The sequence below is a fragment of the Poecilia mexicana genome, unplaced genomic scaffold (assembly GCF_051168715.1).
Source record: "Poecilia mexicana isolate PSO_F unplaced genomic scaffold, ASM5116871v1 scaffold_8, whole genome shotgun sequence".
Taxonomy (NCBI): domain Eukaryota; kingdom Metazoa; phylum Chordata; class Actinopteri; order Cyprinodontiformes; family Poeciliidae; genus Poecilia; species Poecilia mexicana.
The window spans coordinates 22,603,834-22,622,403 of NW_028263377.1; the positions used below are offsets into that span (position 1 = coordinate 22,603,834).

At 38.3% G+C, this 18,570-nt stretch overlaps 2 protein-coding genes across 2 annotated transcripts; both read left to right on the forward strand.

Annotated features, from left to right (window-relative positions):
* Positions 1–947: 947 nt before the first annotated feature.
* nmt1a (N-myristoyltransferase 1a) lies at positions 948–8,836 on the forward strand. Its single transcript, XM_015004808.2, has 12 exons — positions 948–1,100; positions 2,900–2,999; positions 3,190–3,334; positions 3,444–3,562; positions 5,104–5,195; positions 5,293–5,409; positions 5,514–5,684; positions 6,323–6,431; positions 6,521–6,691; positions 6,772–6,936; positions 7,025–7,162; positions 7,513–8,836. Exons 1-12 carry the CDS (start codon positions 997–999, stop codon positions 7,531–7,533), a joined length of 1,452 nt encoding a protein of 483 aa, XP_014860294.1. The 5' UTR covers positions 948–996; the 3' UTR covers positions 7,534–8,836.
* Positions 8,837–10,224: 1,388 nt separating this feature from the next.
* On the forward strand, positions 10,225–18,477 carry LOC148158096 (all-trans-retinol 13,14-reductase-like). Its single transcript, XM_088007709.1, has 11 exons — positions 10,225–10,453; positions 11,201–11,383; positions 11,497–11,738; positions 11,896–12,097; positions 13,277–13,474; positions 13,551–13,670; positions 14,191–14,329; positions 15,876–15,985; positions 16,056–16,225; positions 17,049–17,208; positions 17,300–18,477. Exons 1-11 carry the CDS (start codon positions 10,294–10,296, stop codon positions 17,446–17,448), a joined length of 1,833 nt encoding a protein of 610 aa, XP_087863835.1. The 5' UTR covers positions 10,225–10,293; the 3' UTR covers positions 17,449–18,477.
* Positions 18,478–18,570: the final 93 nt, after the last annotated feature.

The following is an 18,570-nucleotide window of genomic DNA, read 5'->3' on the forward strand; positions in this document are numbered from 1 at the left end:
TTATACACACATGCTCAAATACTGACAACTCTTCACCTTAATATTTAATATTGGCACCAGAGTTTTCCAAGTGTGCTCTACATTTTCACAGGATCTCAAAGTGGTGTAGAGAAATCCTGCAAACTTACGTGTCCAGGAGGCAAGAACTGCTCCAAGCAACAGCAGGATAGAGCTCATCAACTTGTGTTTGAATCTGGCAACCATATGGAAGAAGTTAATTTGTTGTCTTACCTCATGATAACATAGGTCAGAGCCACAACAAAGGTGGCCCTGGCAAACCGAATAAGCTCCCACATTAGATAATGCCTCAATCATTTCATCTGTTAGTCCATCTATCATTCTTTAAAATTTCATCTGAGGCAGAACAAATAAAGCCATATATTTTTTTTAATTTAGCATTGTAAGATAAAATTTAAATGAAAATCTTCCTTAAATGAATCATTGATTAGATACAATATTTGTGTAATATATAGAATAGCTAGTTTTATTAAATTGTGTGCACATTTTAAAATAAATATGGGGGAAAATACCAAAATGTCTGTTTGCTTGTCAACCATGTATATCCCTGAAACAGAAAAGTTTCCTGTAAAGCAGTTTCCTTAAACTTTTACTAAACATTTCCCAGATGTCGTCAGGGTTATTTTTTGCACAGTGTAATCTTAAGGGAAAGTTCCCAAAAGGTTCCCAATATTAATTACATTGAGGAAAGTGTATAGAACATTTAAGGACTTGAACTTTAGCAATATCTTAGGGAACGTCCCTTCTTAAAATGATTTGATCTGTGTGGGCAGCAAAATCCCCGGCCTCGAGGCTGTTGGTGAAGATTTATATTGAAGGAAAAAAATCAATAAACGTACACATGTACTGTTTACGGCAAACATTTCGACATGAACACAAAGAACGACATTAAAGGCGACCCTATCGAAGAGCCAATAGCGTGAAGGCTTGTTTAAAGGCGACCAGCGCACGCCGTGGACCCTCACTTCCTGGTCGAAGATGGCGGATGAGAATGAGACAGCAGCGAGCCCGGAGAAAGAAGATGTAGAAGACCACGGGCATTGTAGCGACTGTGAAAATGAAGAGCACCACTTGGAGGACGGGTAACAAGGCAGCTTTATTCATACAGTGGCGATTTACGGGTTATACTGCCTTACTTTTACACCGAAGCGAATGCTAACGAAAGCTTTAGCAAGAAGCCAAGGCAACTGCCGTTCGTTGAAGTCCAGCCTCTTTGAGTTCTTCTTATTGGCTACAACCGGTGTCTGCGCTTTAACTCTGTAATGTGATTGGGTGAGGCTGGATTTCTTGTTGCAAAGTGGGAGGGATTTAGCGTCGAATACCTGCATGCAGCAAGGCGTTGTTTTAGGGGTTAAAATGATCAAAATTGGGTTGGAAAATGACCATATATTCCCGTGTCCCCTGCGAGGATAAAATAAACAACATTTTTGAAGTTTGTTATGTTTCAAGGTGTAGGCATGTCGCTTCTTTGCAAGTAGTTACTGATTGTCCCCAGTTGACAGATGCAGGTTAGCTGGCCATGCTAACAAAGCTGTCAAACCCCTTTTGTCCGATGCGAATTCAGAGTTAAAAGTGAAACGAGCAGATGCGTATTGATGATAATAATGCGCTTTCTGTTCTACCTTTGTAACCAGCAGTGTGTGGCGTGCTTTCGTTTCATACTGTTTTGACAGAAATCTGCAACGTCTAGAAACAGCTGAAGTCAGAAGAGCTCATACGCAAAATAGACTTGGATGGAAATCCTGCTTGGCCTGGCTCCTGTGCGTTTACCAAGCTGCGAGCCACAGTGCAGGGTCCTTTTCTACTTTTAAGAGCAACTTAAGAGAGAGAGAGAGGGAGTTATCTTGTCTCCCCTCCTATGTCATGGTTTTTTAAGGTCATGAATTGGGAAAAAAAATCAATTTATTCTAAAAACACTTTTAGATCCACAAAGATGAAAACATGCCATCACTTGAATGTGGTCGTTATGTTGTTGATGACCCTGTTAATTCCAGTTGTAAGCACATGAGGTACTTCTCCATGCAAACAAAGAATAGGTCTGGTTGTTCAATGCTCCTACTGGACTGAAATGGAACCATAGAGAACAAACTATTGAATGTTTTGTTGTCCATTGTCCCAGCCACTCACTGACCTCCTGTACAAGGGTATGTAGACACGCTTGGATACCATGTACTTCTCAACTAGAGGCCATGTGATTTGCCATCTGCATTGGTGGGGGGTAGGGGGTTGAAATGCAGGCCCAGAGCCTGGCCTCTGTCCTCTCTTGGACACTAATGAGATAATCCCCTGTAAGTACATTGTCGGGATGGATGCGAGTAGGTGTGTGGTTTATCAAGTTTGAACTCAATATTACTCCTTCCTGTTGTGTCTTTGTGTCAGTTTAAATGATAAAGTGAGGCTGTTTTCTCACCTGCTTTAGCGCTGCAACATGTGGCTCTGTGGACCATCCGCAATGGCTCTTAATGGCGTTGGCTAAAAAGCAAAAAGAACCAGCTCATGTCTTCAATATAGAGCTAAATTTAAATATAAATATATATTTAAAGCATTTTTTTTTTCAAAAGGTTGTAGATTGTCAAGGTTGCAGACCCCTGGCCCATACTAGAGAAAAGATGAACACAGATGGAGATAAAATACATACAATGTGGATATAGTGTTAATAATACTAGTAGTAGTAGTAGTATGATTATAAAAGCATTTTGTTAAATAATAAACATTTAAGTTAATTTTACATTTCCATATTTAAAACAAAAATTACAAACAAGGGTAATTGGTGAACTTTGAACTTTACACAAAGCAATAATGTTTCCGACGTGCATGTAATCACTTAAATTTTTTATTAAGATCAGGTTCTCTTGTAATGTATATTTCCTCTGTTTTTCAGTGAACGTGCAGATGACACTGGAGCCAAGAAGAAGAAAAAGAGACAGAAAAAGAAGAAGAAAGCCGGTGCCACCGAAGCAGCTCAGGATCCCCTTGCTAAGGCATGAAATAATTTTTTAGCTTTGAAAAATGATCTAAGGTACAGGAACAAATTACAACCTGTAGAGATTTTCTAAGTGTGGAGCAGCACACCAGAATGGCTAACAATGAGGTTAAGGAATTAATAATGTTGACCTTTTATTTGTAATAGTTTTCTTTATTCTAAATGGGCTGTTTTAACTTCCTGAGCAGGTGAATTCGCTACCAGCTGATAAGCTACAGGAGATCCAAAAGGCCATCGAGCTGTTTTCTGTTGGCCAAGGCCCAGCCAAAACCATGGAGGAGGCGACTCGGAGGAGTTACCAGTTCTGGGACACACAACCTGTGCCCAAGCTTGGTATGACGATTGTTAGGGTTTTTTATTTCTTTCATTAGAACAAAAATCTACTTGGCTTGTGCTGTATTGCAGGTTTTTCTGCTTCATGTTTTCATGTTTTTTCCTTCAGGGGAGACCGTAACATCACACGGCTCAATCGAACCTGATAAAGACCACATTAGAGAAGAGCCGTACAGCCTCCCCCAGGGCTTCACCTGGGACACGCTCGACCTGGGGAACCCCGCCGTGGTAAGACCGAGTTAAATTACACTTCAAATAAAGAAATTTTCATTTCTCTTTATTCCACTTTTCAAAGTTTTTAACTTACTGTAACCTGGTGCAGCATGTCCATGTTGTACCAGATTAGTTTAAGTCACAAGGTATTCGGTATAAAAGAATATGAAGTTGCATCATATTTGCAATCTAATCTCTAAGATTATTTGCTCACAAAACTATTTATACGCTATGATGTTTTTCACATTTTGCCATGCTACAACCACAAATTTAAATATCTTTGTGTGATTTTTCTTTTTTCATTGGTTCTAGAGGTTGAAATTTGTCCCCTTTAGCAAAGTAGTTCAAGTAAAACTGAACCTCTGAGTCTGGCCCATCCCCATGTTTTTCTTTCAGTATTACCTGTATATCTCTTCATCCATCTGCCCATGAAATCTCTGCTACCATATTTGGTGTTTTGCATGTAGACCAAAAAGTTTAATTTTGCTCCTATCTGACCATCAGGTGGTTGTATTTTTCCACTTGAGCTTTGAATCTCTCGAGTTCCTCCAGTCACCATGCATCTCTTGGCTTTTTTTTTTTACTAGGACAGCCATGTCTTTGTAGCTTTGCAGTTACTGATTTCATTTTCAGAGGCTGGGATGTTGCTTCATAACTTATCGTTGCTTTAGTGTTGTCCCTTAATCTTCATTATGGTTTTAGTTTGCTAATTTTCTCTAACAAACCTCTGAGGGACTTGCAGAGCAGCTGCATTTATACTGAAATTAAACGCACAGATGGATTCAATTTGCAAATTAAATCACTTCTGGAGAGAGTTGGTTGCACTGATTTTATTTATTTTTTCTGATTGGTGCTTATTTTCTTTAACAAACCCTCCCTCAAGGCCTTCAGAAATCAGGTGTAATCAAAGTGGAATTAAATTATAGATTTCAGGATTTTACAAGTTAATGGAGCTCTGAAGGGAATTGGCTGAACTGCTTTTTATTTAGAGATCAAATCCCAATAAAATGTGTTGAAGTTTTTGGCTGCAGTATTGTTAAATATCAGTACTTGTTGCAAGATGATGTATTTAAATCATTATTTTCTGCTGTTCCTCTTTTCATGGATAAATTGTTTCTTACTGTTAATCAAAGGCAATTCCAATAGGTGGGTTGTAAGACTAGATTTAAAGAAACTCTGTATTTCAGCTGTTTCTGCATTTTTCTGGAAGTTTCTTCAGATTTGTGGAGCATCAGAGCTGAATTCTTCTTCTCCATGTTGGGTTATTATTAAACAAAAGTAAAGAGATCCTTATTGCAGATTCATATAAATAATGTCTAAAATTATCTGGATTGTATTATTAAAAGATGGTTGTCGTCCTGTTTCACTGAGACTGAAATTAGAGCGTACCACGGGGGTTTAAATTATCTTTGCGAACATGAAAAGACAGAATTGGTGTCAGATTTACACTCTCAATGGAAGATGGAGAAATTATCTTACAAAACTGTTTTTTTTACTATAACTTCCTGTATTTTAGATCTTATTAATGCAATTAAAGTGTTTATCTTGTCTTCCAGCTGAAGGAGCTCTACACTCTCCTCAATGAAAATTATGTGGAGGACGATGACAACATGTTCAGATTTGACTACTCCCCCGAGTTCTTGCTCTGGTAGCTTCATGATTTCAGTTTTGACATTTTAAAGTTGCATTTAATTTCCATTTATAGATACTTAGCAATCAAAACGAATAATCCGTCTTTTGCTCAGGGCTCTTCGACCTCCAGGTTGGCTGCCTCAGTGGCACTGCGGAGTCCGAGTGAACTCCAATCAGAAGCTGGTCGGATTCATCAGTGCCATTCCAGCCACCATCCGCATCTATGACATGTAAAGTTAATCCACTGGGTTGTTTTTAATGTTTTATTTTTGAGTGCGTCATTAATCTCCAGCCAACTTCCACGTCTCATCACTTGTTGTTCTTGTGCTTTTAGAGAAAAAAAAATGGTAGAGATCAATTTCTTGTGTGTCCACAAGAAGCTACGAGCCAAACGGGTTGCTCCAGTTCTGATCCGGGAAATCACCAGACGGGTCAACCTTCAGGGTATCTTCCAGGCAGTGTACACTGCCGGGGTGGTACTGCCCAAGCCTGTGGGAACCTGCAGGTCTGCATGACAGATGGCCATATCCGGTTTTGTTTTTTTTACTGATTGTAAAGCCTTGAATGTCATCTACTTTAAAGCTGCAGTTTGTAACTTTTATAAAAAATTTGTTAAAACTCTCACCATGTTGTGACAGTATAATAGAAGACAAATAATCTGTGAAAATATGAACCTCCTCCACCTTGCATTTCAAAGAAATGCACAGCTCCAGACCAAAATCTACCAGTCAGAACCAGGAGGAGGGTCTAAGCGATGTCGATCAACTACATGAACGCGCTGCTAAATGTGCTAAATGCAGAGACGCAATTTACTGTTACAAGAAAACTGCTTTTCTGCTGTCATTGGTGGCCTTGCTTTTTAGCTTTAGCATTCTTGACATGGGAGAAGCTCTGTCGTAGCAGAGAGCAAAGAAGGGAGGCATGCACATGGGCTGATTGACAGCACTAAGACCCTCCTCCTGGCTCTGATTGGTTACTTTTAGTTAGCACCAGGAGAAGGCGGAGAAGCTCTTCCTTTTGCTTTTCCACAGATTCTCTCATACCATCTTGACATAGTAACAGTTTCAACAAATGTGTAAAAAAAAACATTTTTTTAAATTAAAGTTGCATACTGCAGCGTTCACATACTCCTCTTCTGGACAGGTACTGGCATCGCTCTTTGAACCCACGAAAACTAATCGAAGTGAAGTTCTCCCACCTGAGCAGGAACATGACTATGCAGCGCACCATGAAGTTGTACCGTTTGCCTGAGGTCTGGGGCAAATAGAAACAGATTTTGATGCAGATTATCAGCTAAGCTCTTCTTTCATCATATTCCATCATATTCTTTTCACCCTTCAGTCCCCAAAGACTTCTGGTCTGCGACCGATGACCAAGAAGGATGTACCAGTGGTGAGCCGCCTCCTCCGCGAGTACCTTAACCAGTTCAACCTGGTTCCTGCCATGAACGAGGAGGAGGTGAAGCACTGGTTGCTCCCACAGGAGAACATTATTGACACATATGTGGTGGAGGTAATGAATGTTTTTGTTGGTTAATGTCTCAGCAAAGGTTTGCACCTTTTTATTCTAATGATGATGTTGTTATCCAACAGAACGAAGGCAAAGTGACAGATTTCCTGAGTTTCTACACACTGCCTTCCACCATAATGAATCACCCTGTTCATCGCAGTCTTAAAGCAGCGTACTCCTTCTACAACGTGCACACCACCACACCCCTGCTGGACCTGATGTCCGACGCTCTCATTCTGGCCAAATCGGTTCGTCTAATGCAGTTTTATAAAAACGTACTTATAAAAACGATCCTTTCTTCACACGTTAAACTCCTTCTGCTTTGTGCCTATACAGAAAGGCTTCGACGTCTTTAATGCACTGGATCTAATGGAAAACAAGACTTTCTTGGAGAAGCTGAAGTTCGGCATTGGGGATGGGAATCTACAGTATTATCTGTACAATTGGAAGTGTCCCAGCATGGGAGCAGAAAAGGTAAAAAAAATTTAATTTGTCTTGCGCAGAAGAAATATACATTTTCTGATGAACTCAATATTGGTTTTTCATTAACCATTTATTTCAGTCATTAGCTTAACTGAAGTAAATGCCTACTTTTCTCACTTTGTGCGTAATATTTACTTTTTCCGGTTTTTGATTTGAATCGCTAATAAATTGACTTATAATTAATATAATTGAATATCTTTTTGTTTTGAGTCATTTCTCCAGAAGGTTTTCCTCTCGCATAATTCAAGATGTCGTCATGTAGAGTAGTTTGTGATTTTTAAAACCTAATTTAAAATCTCCTTTGTGTATTTTACTTAACGGCTGCTCTGATTGTTTTCCAGGTTGGATTGGTTCTGCAGTGACATCCCTTTACGCCACAAGCACGCGTCACCAACGGGCCTGAAAACCGCACCATGGACTGATGGCTTCATGCTTTCGGAAAAGAAAACCCACTCCCTCCCCCTCATTTTTACTTTCTGACCTTTTGAACTTCGACCTGCACTACCGCTGCCAGGTGTACTGAGGCTGGGAGAGCCCTCAGGTTTTCCCAGTCCCTCAACCACATGGACCTTAAGCCATTTGTAGTTCATCATTGCAAACAACTGTATTTCCTCTGAAAGCTGTCTTAAAATGTACCAAAACACAACCGAATGCACGGGTTGCTGGCCACTACTTTCTTCCAGACCCACAGGAAATGTACATAAGAAGTCAGACGTAACTGCGGCTAATGCCCTAACACATGCAGAGTAGAACCTACTGTTTGATTTTATCCTCAAATATTGGAAGTGCTTTTTGAAACTAAAATAAAAATTGAGTTTTAGAAATAATCAAAACAAAATGGGTGACAGAGATTTTAACGAGGAGGCTGAAAAAGATGCGGTAAATACCAAAAATGGACTTAAGATAAGGGCTTCTGGTTCGATCCTTCTTGTCATGCTTGACCCTTTTTTTTTGTTTTTTTTCTTTTTTTTTAATCTCTTTCAGCAGCCGTCAAGGTTGCTCAGCACTGCTTGAATTAAACCCAGAGTTGGTGTTTAATTTCTGAAGCTCCACTCATTTATATCAACTTTTTGTGGCCATCCCTCTTCAGCTTACTGTACCAACAAAAGAATCACCGACTGATACTAAATCTGCTTAGTTGGACACAAATCCATCCACACTGATCAGGGTGGACTGCAAATGGCATTCTGATGGGGGGGGTTGTGCTGCATACCTGTGAGCAGGGATGAAATTTATGACAAATTTTAATATAAATGTCCCCGTTCTCGCTCTCCCCACCCCAAGTTGAAAAATGTTCACCCTGAAATAATGTTTCCCAAACATTTGAAAAGTTTCAGGGCGAGATCAGAAATCTTTATTAGCTTTGAATGTGGGAAAGTCCAAGAATGAGTTTAAATGTTTTACTTCAATAAAGACTTAAATTATTGAAATGTAAACAAACATGGAGTTGTCATCAAGTTTTAGAGTGCTGGACTGATAACTGTCAGTTCATCTGAATAAAAAGACGAGGCAACACACTGATGTTATTATACAGCATGGCATATTTCAAGGTGTTCTTCATATCGACTGCTGGGCTGCTTTTAAATTGGATGAGGTTTTATAGTGAATGATGGAGAGGTACAGGGTGGGTGACGTTGACTCTAATAAAGTGTTTCTTATGTAAAACTTGGGTTTTGTTGGCAAAGCATGTCCAAAAAATTAATCTTCCTGTGATTATAATGCAGGAATTCAATGTGAAGATGCAAATAAGGTTGTTGTTTTTTTAATTTGGAGTAGGAAATGCCTTCAAGAAGTTGCCACGTTATTGCAAACCTTATCAAACGGGAGTTTTAAGCCAAATCATTCAGTCTTTAGCAGTCAGTGTTAAACTAGTATGTTCATTTGAAAGTGTGCATTTCATTATACACAGATGTAGTTTTTCTTTACACTGGTAACTGTTCAGATTACAACCACCTATCCACATCGCTGCTGTTTGATTAAAAGCATATTTTATGTAATTTAAGTACAGGGGGAAAAAATACAAAGTTGCTGAAAATATGAAGTCGCAATTCAAAAATCACCTCAACTTACATTTTAGTCTAAAAGTTGTTTTTCCACCATTTATTTGTTCTAAAAGGTTCCTCAAACGTGTTGTCTTTCTATAAATGTCTATTGTAAAAATTCAAACAATGTAAATTGTGCTACTAATGCAGGTGGGGCTGCATTTCTGAAAAAATGCAGTCAAACTAGAAAGGAAGGTGTGAAGCATGTGGATACAGGTACGTCTCCGTAAATTTGAACATCATTGAAAATAGTTCTCAATAATTTGAGATGAAACTGCTTTAAAGTTTTGTGGAGGGAAAAAGTATGGTAGAACCAAGAGTTTTTAGGAAGGGCAGAGGCAAAGATTCCAAATATCTTAGATTCGGTGTGAAGTGTTTTTTTTTTATAGCCGGTGATAATGCCATCTGGTAGTGTTGGTCCACTGTTTCTATTCTAAGTCAACAATCAGAGCACCTCATGCTTTCCTCTGAAAATAGTCTTTATGGAGACTACAGGTTAATTTTTCCAGCAGCATTGGAAACTCCCTATACTGTATCACTGAACATGCAAACGGACCTGACCTAAATCCCAAGAGAACCTGGAATATTGTGAAAAAGCAGGTGTGAAACATTAAAGTCAAGCATGCAATTGAAGCTTCCTTAAACCCAAAGCAAAACCACAGACTGATCTAAGTTGATGCAGTAACCATACAAAAGAAGCTATGACCAAGTGAGTGCAGTAAACATATTCAGCTTTAGGTCTGTATAACAAACTGACTCATATTTTAAATGGTAAAACTAAACTAATTCCTTTTATAATGCAGCATAAGACTAAACTGCTTTAAATGTCTGATTTGTATCGAGTTTTTACTGTTATAAAGGTCAATTTAGCTTCAGCCATGCAGTACGACACGGACAGTACGCTCACCTCGTACCCGTCGCTTATTGGACTGGATAATATTACGTATAGAAAATCTAACTTTCTGATTGGCTACTGTCATCTGTCAGTAAAATGGGCGGGACTACACTATACCTAACGAGGAAGTGAACTCAACTGCAGTTTGACCAGTTGACAGGACGTAGCAAAGAAAAGTTGGCGTGATGTTGACGATTGTAGCCTTTGCTTGTGTGTCTTTGGTCATATTTATACTTAAATATGTCTTCGGCAGCTCAGGTCCGAACCCCTTTGAGAAGGACTGTCGTGAGCCGCTAAAAGTGAAGGTTTACGACAAGAAAGAGAAAAACAAAATCCTTAAGCAAGGTGGGTTTGTTTATAATTTATTCATGCAAGTGTATTAACTTAGTTCATTGCATTGATGTAAATTTCATGGCTGCAAAGCAAGATGTGCAGACCTGCTTAGAGAATATTTTCATATCCAAACAGCTATTTTGATTTAATAGATCATTTAAATATTATTTGCCCCGTCTCTTGGACTAATTTAAATACATGCAAAACATCAAAGATGTGAAATAGGCCTATGGTAGACATAAAAAGACGTACATTTCTGCCAATGAGCGACGAAATTTCCGAGATTTTCTAGAATATTTCTAAGATATAATCAGATTTTTTTCTTGCAAGTTTTCTACTTTTTACAATTGCTTTCTAGAAGATTTCTGAGATTTATCTGTAAGTTTCTGAATTTTTTTTTTTTTTTACAGAAATTTACTACTACCTTTTTTATATACAACAGCCCTAATATGGCATAGTAGAAATGGGAGTTAATGATTCTAAAAAATTATTGGTAAAAACTTGTGAAAATAAAAAAAGACATTGTTTTTGCTATAGATGCACTGATTGTCTGGTTTTCTTAGAGGCTTTCTGTTTTGACCATTTCATGTTATTTCAAAGGACTTTAGTACGTAAAAGGGTACAGTTCAAGATTCTATTTTTAATTAAATCTATAGTTAAATATTCACTAAACATGAGTTTGTTTGCTCTGGGAATATTTGGTCCATTTCCCTTTTTACCCACAGCTGTGATTCATAATTCTTACTTTTTTTGTGACAGGTTTTGTGGCCAGTAAAGTGCCAGACAACCTGGATGCAGTCATCATCGGCAGTGGTGTCGGTGGACTCGGCCTGGCTGTGCTGCTGGCTAAAGTTGGAAAGAAGGTTCTGGTTCTGGAGCAGCATAGTCGGGCCGGGGGATGCTGCCACACGTTCACAGAGAAGGGCTTTGAGTTTGATGTTGGTGAGATGATCCTTACATGTCCCTCACATATGCAGGAAGATCAGTTTAAAAGACATTCGTTCTTCTTTTCTTTGTAAAAGCTATTTCTGTAATAACACATTTTCATATCGTAGGTATCCATTACATCGGTGACCTGATGGACCATAAGCCCTTTCGCTGCATGCTGGACCAGATGACCAATGGTCAGCTGCAGTGGGAGAAGCTGGAGAACCCGTTTGACCACGTCGTGCTGGGACCGCCCGAAAACCGCCGCTCCTACCCCATCTACAGCGGCAGCGCTCGCTACTCTGAAGAGCTGAAGAAGCGATTCCCTGGAGAGGAGAAGGCCATCGATGAGTACTTGAAGCTGGTGAAGGTAGGCTTCTGTGATGTTAAAGGGATTAATCATTTTGACACATCATCATTTGGATTTCGACTGTCATCTGTTCAAAAGTCCTTTTAAGGTCAGAGTTGAAGTAAAAAGATCCATGTTATCATCTGTGTGTGCTGTGTGTGTTTTTCTTTTTTCGCAGAAAACTGGGCGAGGCATTTGGGTCATGGCTCTGCTGAAGCTCTGCCCCAAACCTTTGGCCAAGTTCCTGATCCACACTGGCCTCGTCAAGCATCTGTCTTATTTCTACAAAATGGCGCCACGCAGCCTGACAGATGTGGTCAACGAGCTGACGGAGAACAAAGACCTCAGAGCTGTCTTCACCTACATCTTTGGCACCTACGGTACGCCTGGTGATTTTGGTTTCTGGTCAAAAGATGATTATCACACACACAAGATGTTGTTAACTTGGTCTCCTAGATTTCCATATATGAGACATTTGTCTCTTTTTGTTGCTGTCCTTCTGACTATAGCTTGTCCATTTCTTCCATTTTATTTATTTGGAGTAATTTTCTGTCTGCAATGGTTTAAACTCACTAATCCTGACTTGTGGGTCTGCCTGGTTTCACTTGTTATTGATTTCTTTTAAGCCACTATTTATCTGAAAAAAGTGCAAAAAATAATCAGATGCATTTTTATTGTTCCAGGAAAATTTAATCACTCATTGAACTTCAGTGGACAAATTAGTCCCTAATTGTGACATGGAAGGGAAAAAATAGATGCATCCTTTTCATGTTTTTTTCTTCTTCTTACAAATAACATGGTGATACCCATAAAGAAAATGCAGTGAAGCCCATTTCCTCAAGAAGTTATTAAATTAGTAAACTGAGTCCACCCGTGTAATTCAATCTCAGCACAAATGCAGCTGAAGGAGGTTTGTTAGAGCACATTAGTGGACAAACGGCAAACACAGCAGACAGGTCAGTCTTCTGTGGAGAGCTTTAAAGCAGAGTTGGGTTTTAAAACAATAACCACACTTTGCTCAAAATAGAGAACTGAAACCTCATGAGCCCCAAAACCTGTTAAATCTGTGCTAAGACTCCAAAATTGCTCTTTGGATGCTCATCATCCTGTCTGTCTGAATCTGAGATATTTAGAAATGAAATGAAATGTCAGGCTTGCTTTTCAGGACACAGAGATGCTTTTAAGGAAATCAGTCATTCCTATTCACACACACACATTCACACACTGATTTTGCAACAAACGGGTGAGGAAACATGTCAGTTTTTAGAAATGAAAAGCTGTAGATTTACCAGACAGATTTTTATTTACAACAACGGCTGGAAGTGATTCTTTAACATTTTCTCGAACGCAGAAAGTTTTGGTTGAAGCTCATAATTCTGGGTGGGAAGATTAAAAATAAAAAGATGTACTATTCTATGATACCCACTTTAATAATTTTCATTCATGTTATTTTTTAGATATAATTCTTCACCTCTAATCGAATTGGATTTGAGGACTCAAATTTATTTGCGAGCTGGCTGCTCAGTTGTTGTTTTTTTTGTATTTTGTTTAATCTTCAGGCAACATACCAAAAGATGCCAGCTTTGCCATGCACAGTTTGCTGACCACCCACTACCTGAGCGGCGCCTGGTATCCTAAAGCTGGCAGCAGCGAGATTGCCTACCACATGATTCCCATCATCGAGAAGGCAGGGGGCGCTGTTCTGGTGCGAGCCCCAGTCAACCGCATCTTGTTTAACGATGCAAAGGAAGCTTGTGGTGAGCTTGACTTTGAGTTTACTGAGTTTGCTGTACATGAGATGGATCCACAGCTGTTTTGTCCTTGTGTTTTCAGGTGTGAGTGTGTTGAAAGGTCAGGAGGAGGTGCATATAAAAGCCCCCATGGTCATTTCTGATGCCGGTATCTTCAATACCTACGAGAAGCTGCTGCCCAAGGAGCTGCAGGCCATGCCAGGTCAGTCAGTACCAATGGATGATCTCAATAATTTACAATGTTTCCCAAAAATATTCGCACCACTTCAACTTTTACAACTTTCATAAAGGTACAACCACAAAACTGTGTCAGAGTAATTATTATTTGCTGTAGAAATGATCCTAGAAACTGTCTTTTTCTTAATTTCCCACAACACACAGTCTTTGTGTGTGAAACAGAAAACTTCTCTGAAGACCCGAAGGTGTCTGTGGTGTGCCTGATTAAAAACATTCCTTTCAAGCAGAGTTTTTGTTTCAAAACATATTATGTTGCAGCTTGAGAACAAACTGGAAAACAAGCTGAAAAAATTATTTAACTTTATATATTTAATAATATATTTAACCTAATACATAAGCCAATAAATTAGTAAAATAAATGTAACAAATATCAAGTTAAAAATCTCCCACATTTGAGGGTTTTCCTACTATTTCAGTTTTATGCTGATTTGTGTTTGTTCATTATATGATGTTTCAACAGTTTGTTGTTGTTTTCTGCCTTGCAGAGATCCAGAAGCAGCTCAGTTTGGTGAAACATGGTGAAGGAGGTCTGAGCATCTTTATTGGTTTAAATGGAACCAAGGAGGAGCTGGGCCTGAGAGCAAACAACTACTGGATCTTTGCTGAGAACAATTTTGATGAGTTGTATGTTTTCTCTTTTAATTCCTTTATTTTTTACTCGGTTTTAGCGTCGGTGTTACAGCAGCTATAGAGTTCAGTATTACTTTGAACCACCAGAGGGAGCCATTTTGTCCTAATTTCAAAAGTACCTGAGTCACAGAAAAGTACATTTCAACAATTAATCTAGCTGAATATCAATAGTTTTATATACTGTACATACATTATAGTTGACCAGCATAATAAAATTGGTGTTAAATTTATTCAACCATAAAATCGCCATTTCGGGATTTTAATTGTAGCTATATCCAAAAATACTTTTTTCTTCTTTTAGAAATATTTTAGAACATCTTTCAAAGTAAAGTAATGCTTTTTTTCCTGGTAAAACAGAAAAAAAAGCTATAAATATATAAAACAGATGAACTGTGACTTTTAGACAATTTTTATTTTTGCTGGAAATTATACCACACTTCCCCACATTTTTATCCATAAAAAGCAGTAGCAGGTCTTTTGCTTTACTTCATAGTCTTTACTCTTTTACTTCGTTGTGGCCTTCGTCGGTCTGTTTTATGTGGGGCTGAGAGCGTACTCGGTGTGAGATTACGTGCAGGGCTTATAGATTACATTTACCGGGTGTTTTATTCATATTTTCAAAGGTTTTTTCAGTCTTGTTTTTCTGTAGTATTGGTCAATAAACTTTGGATTTGGATTCCTCCTTATAAAACAATCTAATTCCTCCCAGTCATGTTCAAAAGCAAGGCCAAAATTTCTATTGCTATTACGTATGCACAAACGATTTCTGTATTATTTTATAGTTGGTAGCTGTTGGTAAAATATAAGATGTCAAACTTGTTCAGTGTAAATTTAGTGTTTATCAGCTGATAACTTTCAAATAGTTAAAATAATATGGCTCATTTAAATACCACTCTCCACTTTTTTTAAGTTTGCTACTCCTTTAAGGTCTAGATCACAGCACTGGTTTGATCAAAGCTAATTACAAATGACGCTAATGGCAGTAGGCATGTTACACACATGGAGTCGCTCAGGAATGATGTAGCATCTGGTGTTGACATACTGGTATGGGAGGCCCCAACAAAAATCTGCTTAGGGCCCCAAAAAGCCTCGTCTCGGCCCTGCCTGTCACTACAGTAAGACCTATTTTGTAATTTTAAAACAATTACCTAACAAACCGTGTTTACTGTGCTGGTCAATGTTACTGTCAGTTATAAGTAGCATGGCGAGGTCTAATAGGTAATGGGATAGATGAACAAGAAATGTTTTGTTGTTTCTATGAGGTCAAAATGACTGCCCTTCTTTAGGCCGATGTATATAAAGTTGCAACTTTGATCATTATTGTTGAAAATATCCCATAAACACCTGAAGAGATTTTAGGAACGGTCATGAAGCATGAGCAACTTTGTGTTCAATTTGAGAGAGTTACTGCGGCTGTTCTAGCATCAATGGCAGATACAAAGTGACATCAAGTCTCTTGTTCGTATTGCTAATGTTAGGCTGCTCTAAGCTAGCAGCTTTCACCAGATTTATTTATTTATTTATTTGTGTTTATTTAAAGGGTGGAGAAATATATGAATGAGGAGAGAGAAGAGGCCTCTAAGAAAATACCTCTCCTGTTTGTCGCCTCGCCGTCTGCCAAAGATCCGTCGTGGGAGGAGAGATCACCAGGTACCGTTGGGTGATGGGAATCCACCCTCACCTGGAGAGCTTTCTTCATCAGTGTGTTTTGTTTTAATAGGAATGTCTACTTTAACTCTGGTCAGTTTTGCCAATCATTCGTGGTTTGAGGAGTGGAAGGATGGCAAAGTGACGAACAGAGGGCCCGACTATAAAGAGCTGAAACAAGCGTTCATTGACTCCGCTCTGAATGTGGTGATGGACGTTTTCCCAAAAATCACCAGGGACAAGGTAAAGGCTTCTGGATTTTCTCCCCCTATTTCCTCCTCAGTCTTTCTGTTCTTAAAACTCACTTTGTCTGTGGAAGCTCACCAGAAACTTATTTGTCACTATAAGAAATCTATGTAAGTTGATAATGCTTGAGGATCATTTCCATGAGTTAGAAAAATTAGCAAAATTTTAATTTAAATCGGTGCTGAAAAGCCATGTTGATGTCCTTCCACATCTATGGAAATGGCATCTGGGTTTGATGTGAGAACCTTTTTAAGGAATTATTGTACAAAGTCTGTATATATTCATAAGGATGATGTTTGTTGCTTTGGACAAAGTTATATTTACAATATTCACATTGTGTTAAATTGATTGACATATTATGTAATAACGCCTGTAATGTAAAGTAATGTAGCAAAATTGGGTTTCAGACATAATTTAAACCGTAAAATGTAATAAAATCCTCGATCACATTTTGTGTTACTTTCTGCCGTATTATGTCGCAACATTATTCCATTTTCCGCTGGTTATTATTACAAAAGGAGCAAGTTGCTCTTATTTTTCTTTAAAATAGTTAAGATAAAATGGGACACTTAAATACCACTCTGCATTTTAAAATCCAACCTTTCTGTTAGTTTGCTTCTTCTGTAAGATTAAAATCAACAGCCAGTTCAAGGATTTTATTCCATTTTGCATTGATTATTAGATAATACAGTTTTAATAATCTTTTATTACATTTCGAAGCCAATTTTTATTACATTGTCAGATATTGTGGTGTTGCACATGCCTTTTAAAAATCAAGCTAACTTTCCTTGTTACTCAGAAACGTGTTGTGTTTCTGCAGATTGAGTACATCGACGCTGGAACCCCCATCACAAACACACACTACATCGCCGCCCCCAAAGGAGAGATCTACGGAGTGGACCACGGCATCGCTCGGTTCAGCCCTGAACTCAACGCTACAATAAGACCTCAGACTCCCCTGAAGAACCTCTACCTGACAGGTGTGTCATTATACCAACCAGAGAATAAAAATCGATGCCATTGTTCAGCATAAATCACACCTTCTCTGGTTTTTACATGTTCTGTTTACAGGCCAGGATGTGTTTTTGTGCGGTTTCGCTGGCGCCCTTGCCGGAGCTCTCACATGTGGCTCGGTCATTCTGAACCGCAACCTCCATCTGGATGCCATCGCCTTGGCAAAGAGGACAAAATATATGAACAACAAGCTGAAAGACGAATAGCAGCTCTTATTCGCTCTGTTTAAGCATCACTGCTAAAGAAGTGAAAACTTCTGCATCAAATGATGGGGCCCACAATCTGGACTTCCAGAATGTTCAGTTTGAGGGTAAAGGTGTATAAATGTTGGTTTTGTTTGTAAAAAAAAAAAAAAAAAGACTAAAATTAATATTTTATTGTTCTTGAAGAGAAATTCACTTTGAGGTCCTGAGGAAGGATTAAAAAAACTCTAAAATGACATAAAATCCCTACTTTTTTAAAAGTTATTCCTTTGATAAGGAGGGATTTTGAATCTTAATAATCTTCACTCGTGTGCCTCTCTTACTAAACTGCGGAAAGCAGATCAAACTCTCAGGTTGCTTCTGCCTTCCTTTAATACTTGCTGCTCATATGGGAATCCTTAATTGTAAACATTTTTTAATAAAAACTAATAAAAACAACTCTTCTTAAAAATAAAAAATCCTTCCACATTATTGTAAAATTTTATTTTAACTCTTGTACTTATTTACATTTCTCCACTTCACAGTGTCTGTGCCATTATGTTCTTTTTTTTGATGAAGGGTGACAGGACTACATGGTGTGCAGATGGTACCACACAGCAAGAAAGTTGTGGGTTTGATTCCCAGCCTGCTCTTTTTTTCTTCATTTTAGTTTGTGTGTTCTCCCTGTGCATGCATGTGTTCACTCCTGGTGCTCCAGCTTCCTCCCACAGTTCAAAGTAATGATTATTAGGTTGATTCCTGTCTCTAAATTGCATGTGAACAAGTTAATTTAGATGTAGCATTTTTCTCTTAATAAATATAATTGTAGTTTAAAGCTTGTATTTCATTTGTACTCTTCTTATTTTTGTCTAAAAATACATTTATGCTGTGAAATTGCTTTGGTTGAGTTGAGGTTCCCAGAAAGTTTCAAATGGTGAACAGCAGCTTTACAATCCACCTTTTAAATCTTCAACATCTAAAAAAAAGTATGTACTGTTCATGACTGAATCTTTAATTTCAATTTTTTGATCTATTAAAAAACTTTTTTTGTCATATTAGTTAATTCTGTGTTTTTAATTGGTGTATAAAGCAGGGATTTTATGTGTTTTGTTTTTATTAGCAAAGTTTTCTTAGTTGTATTTCATT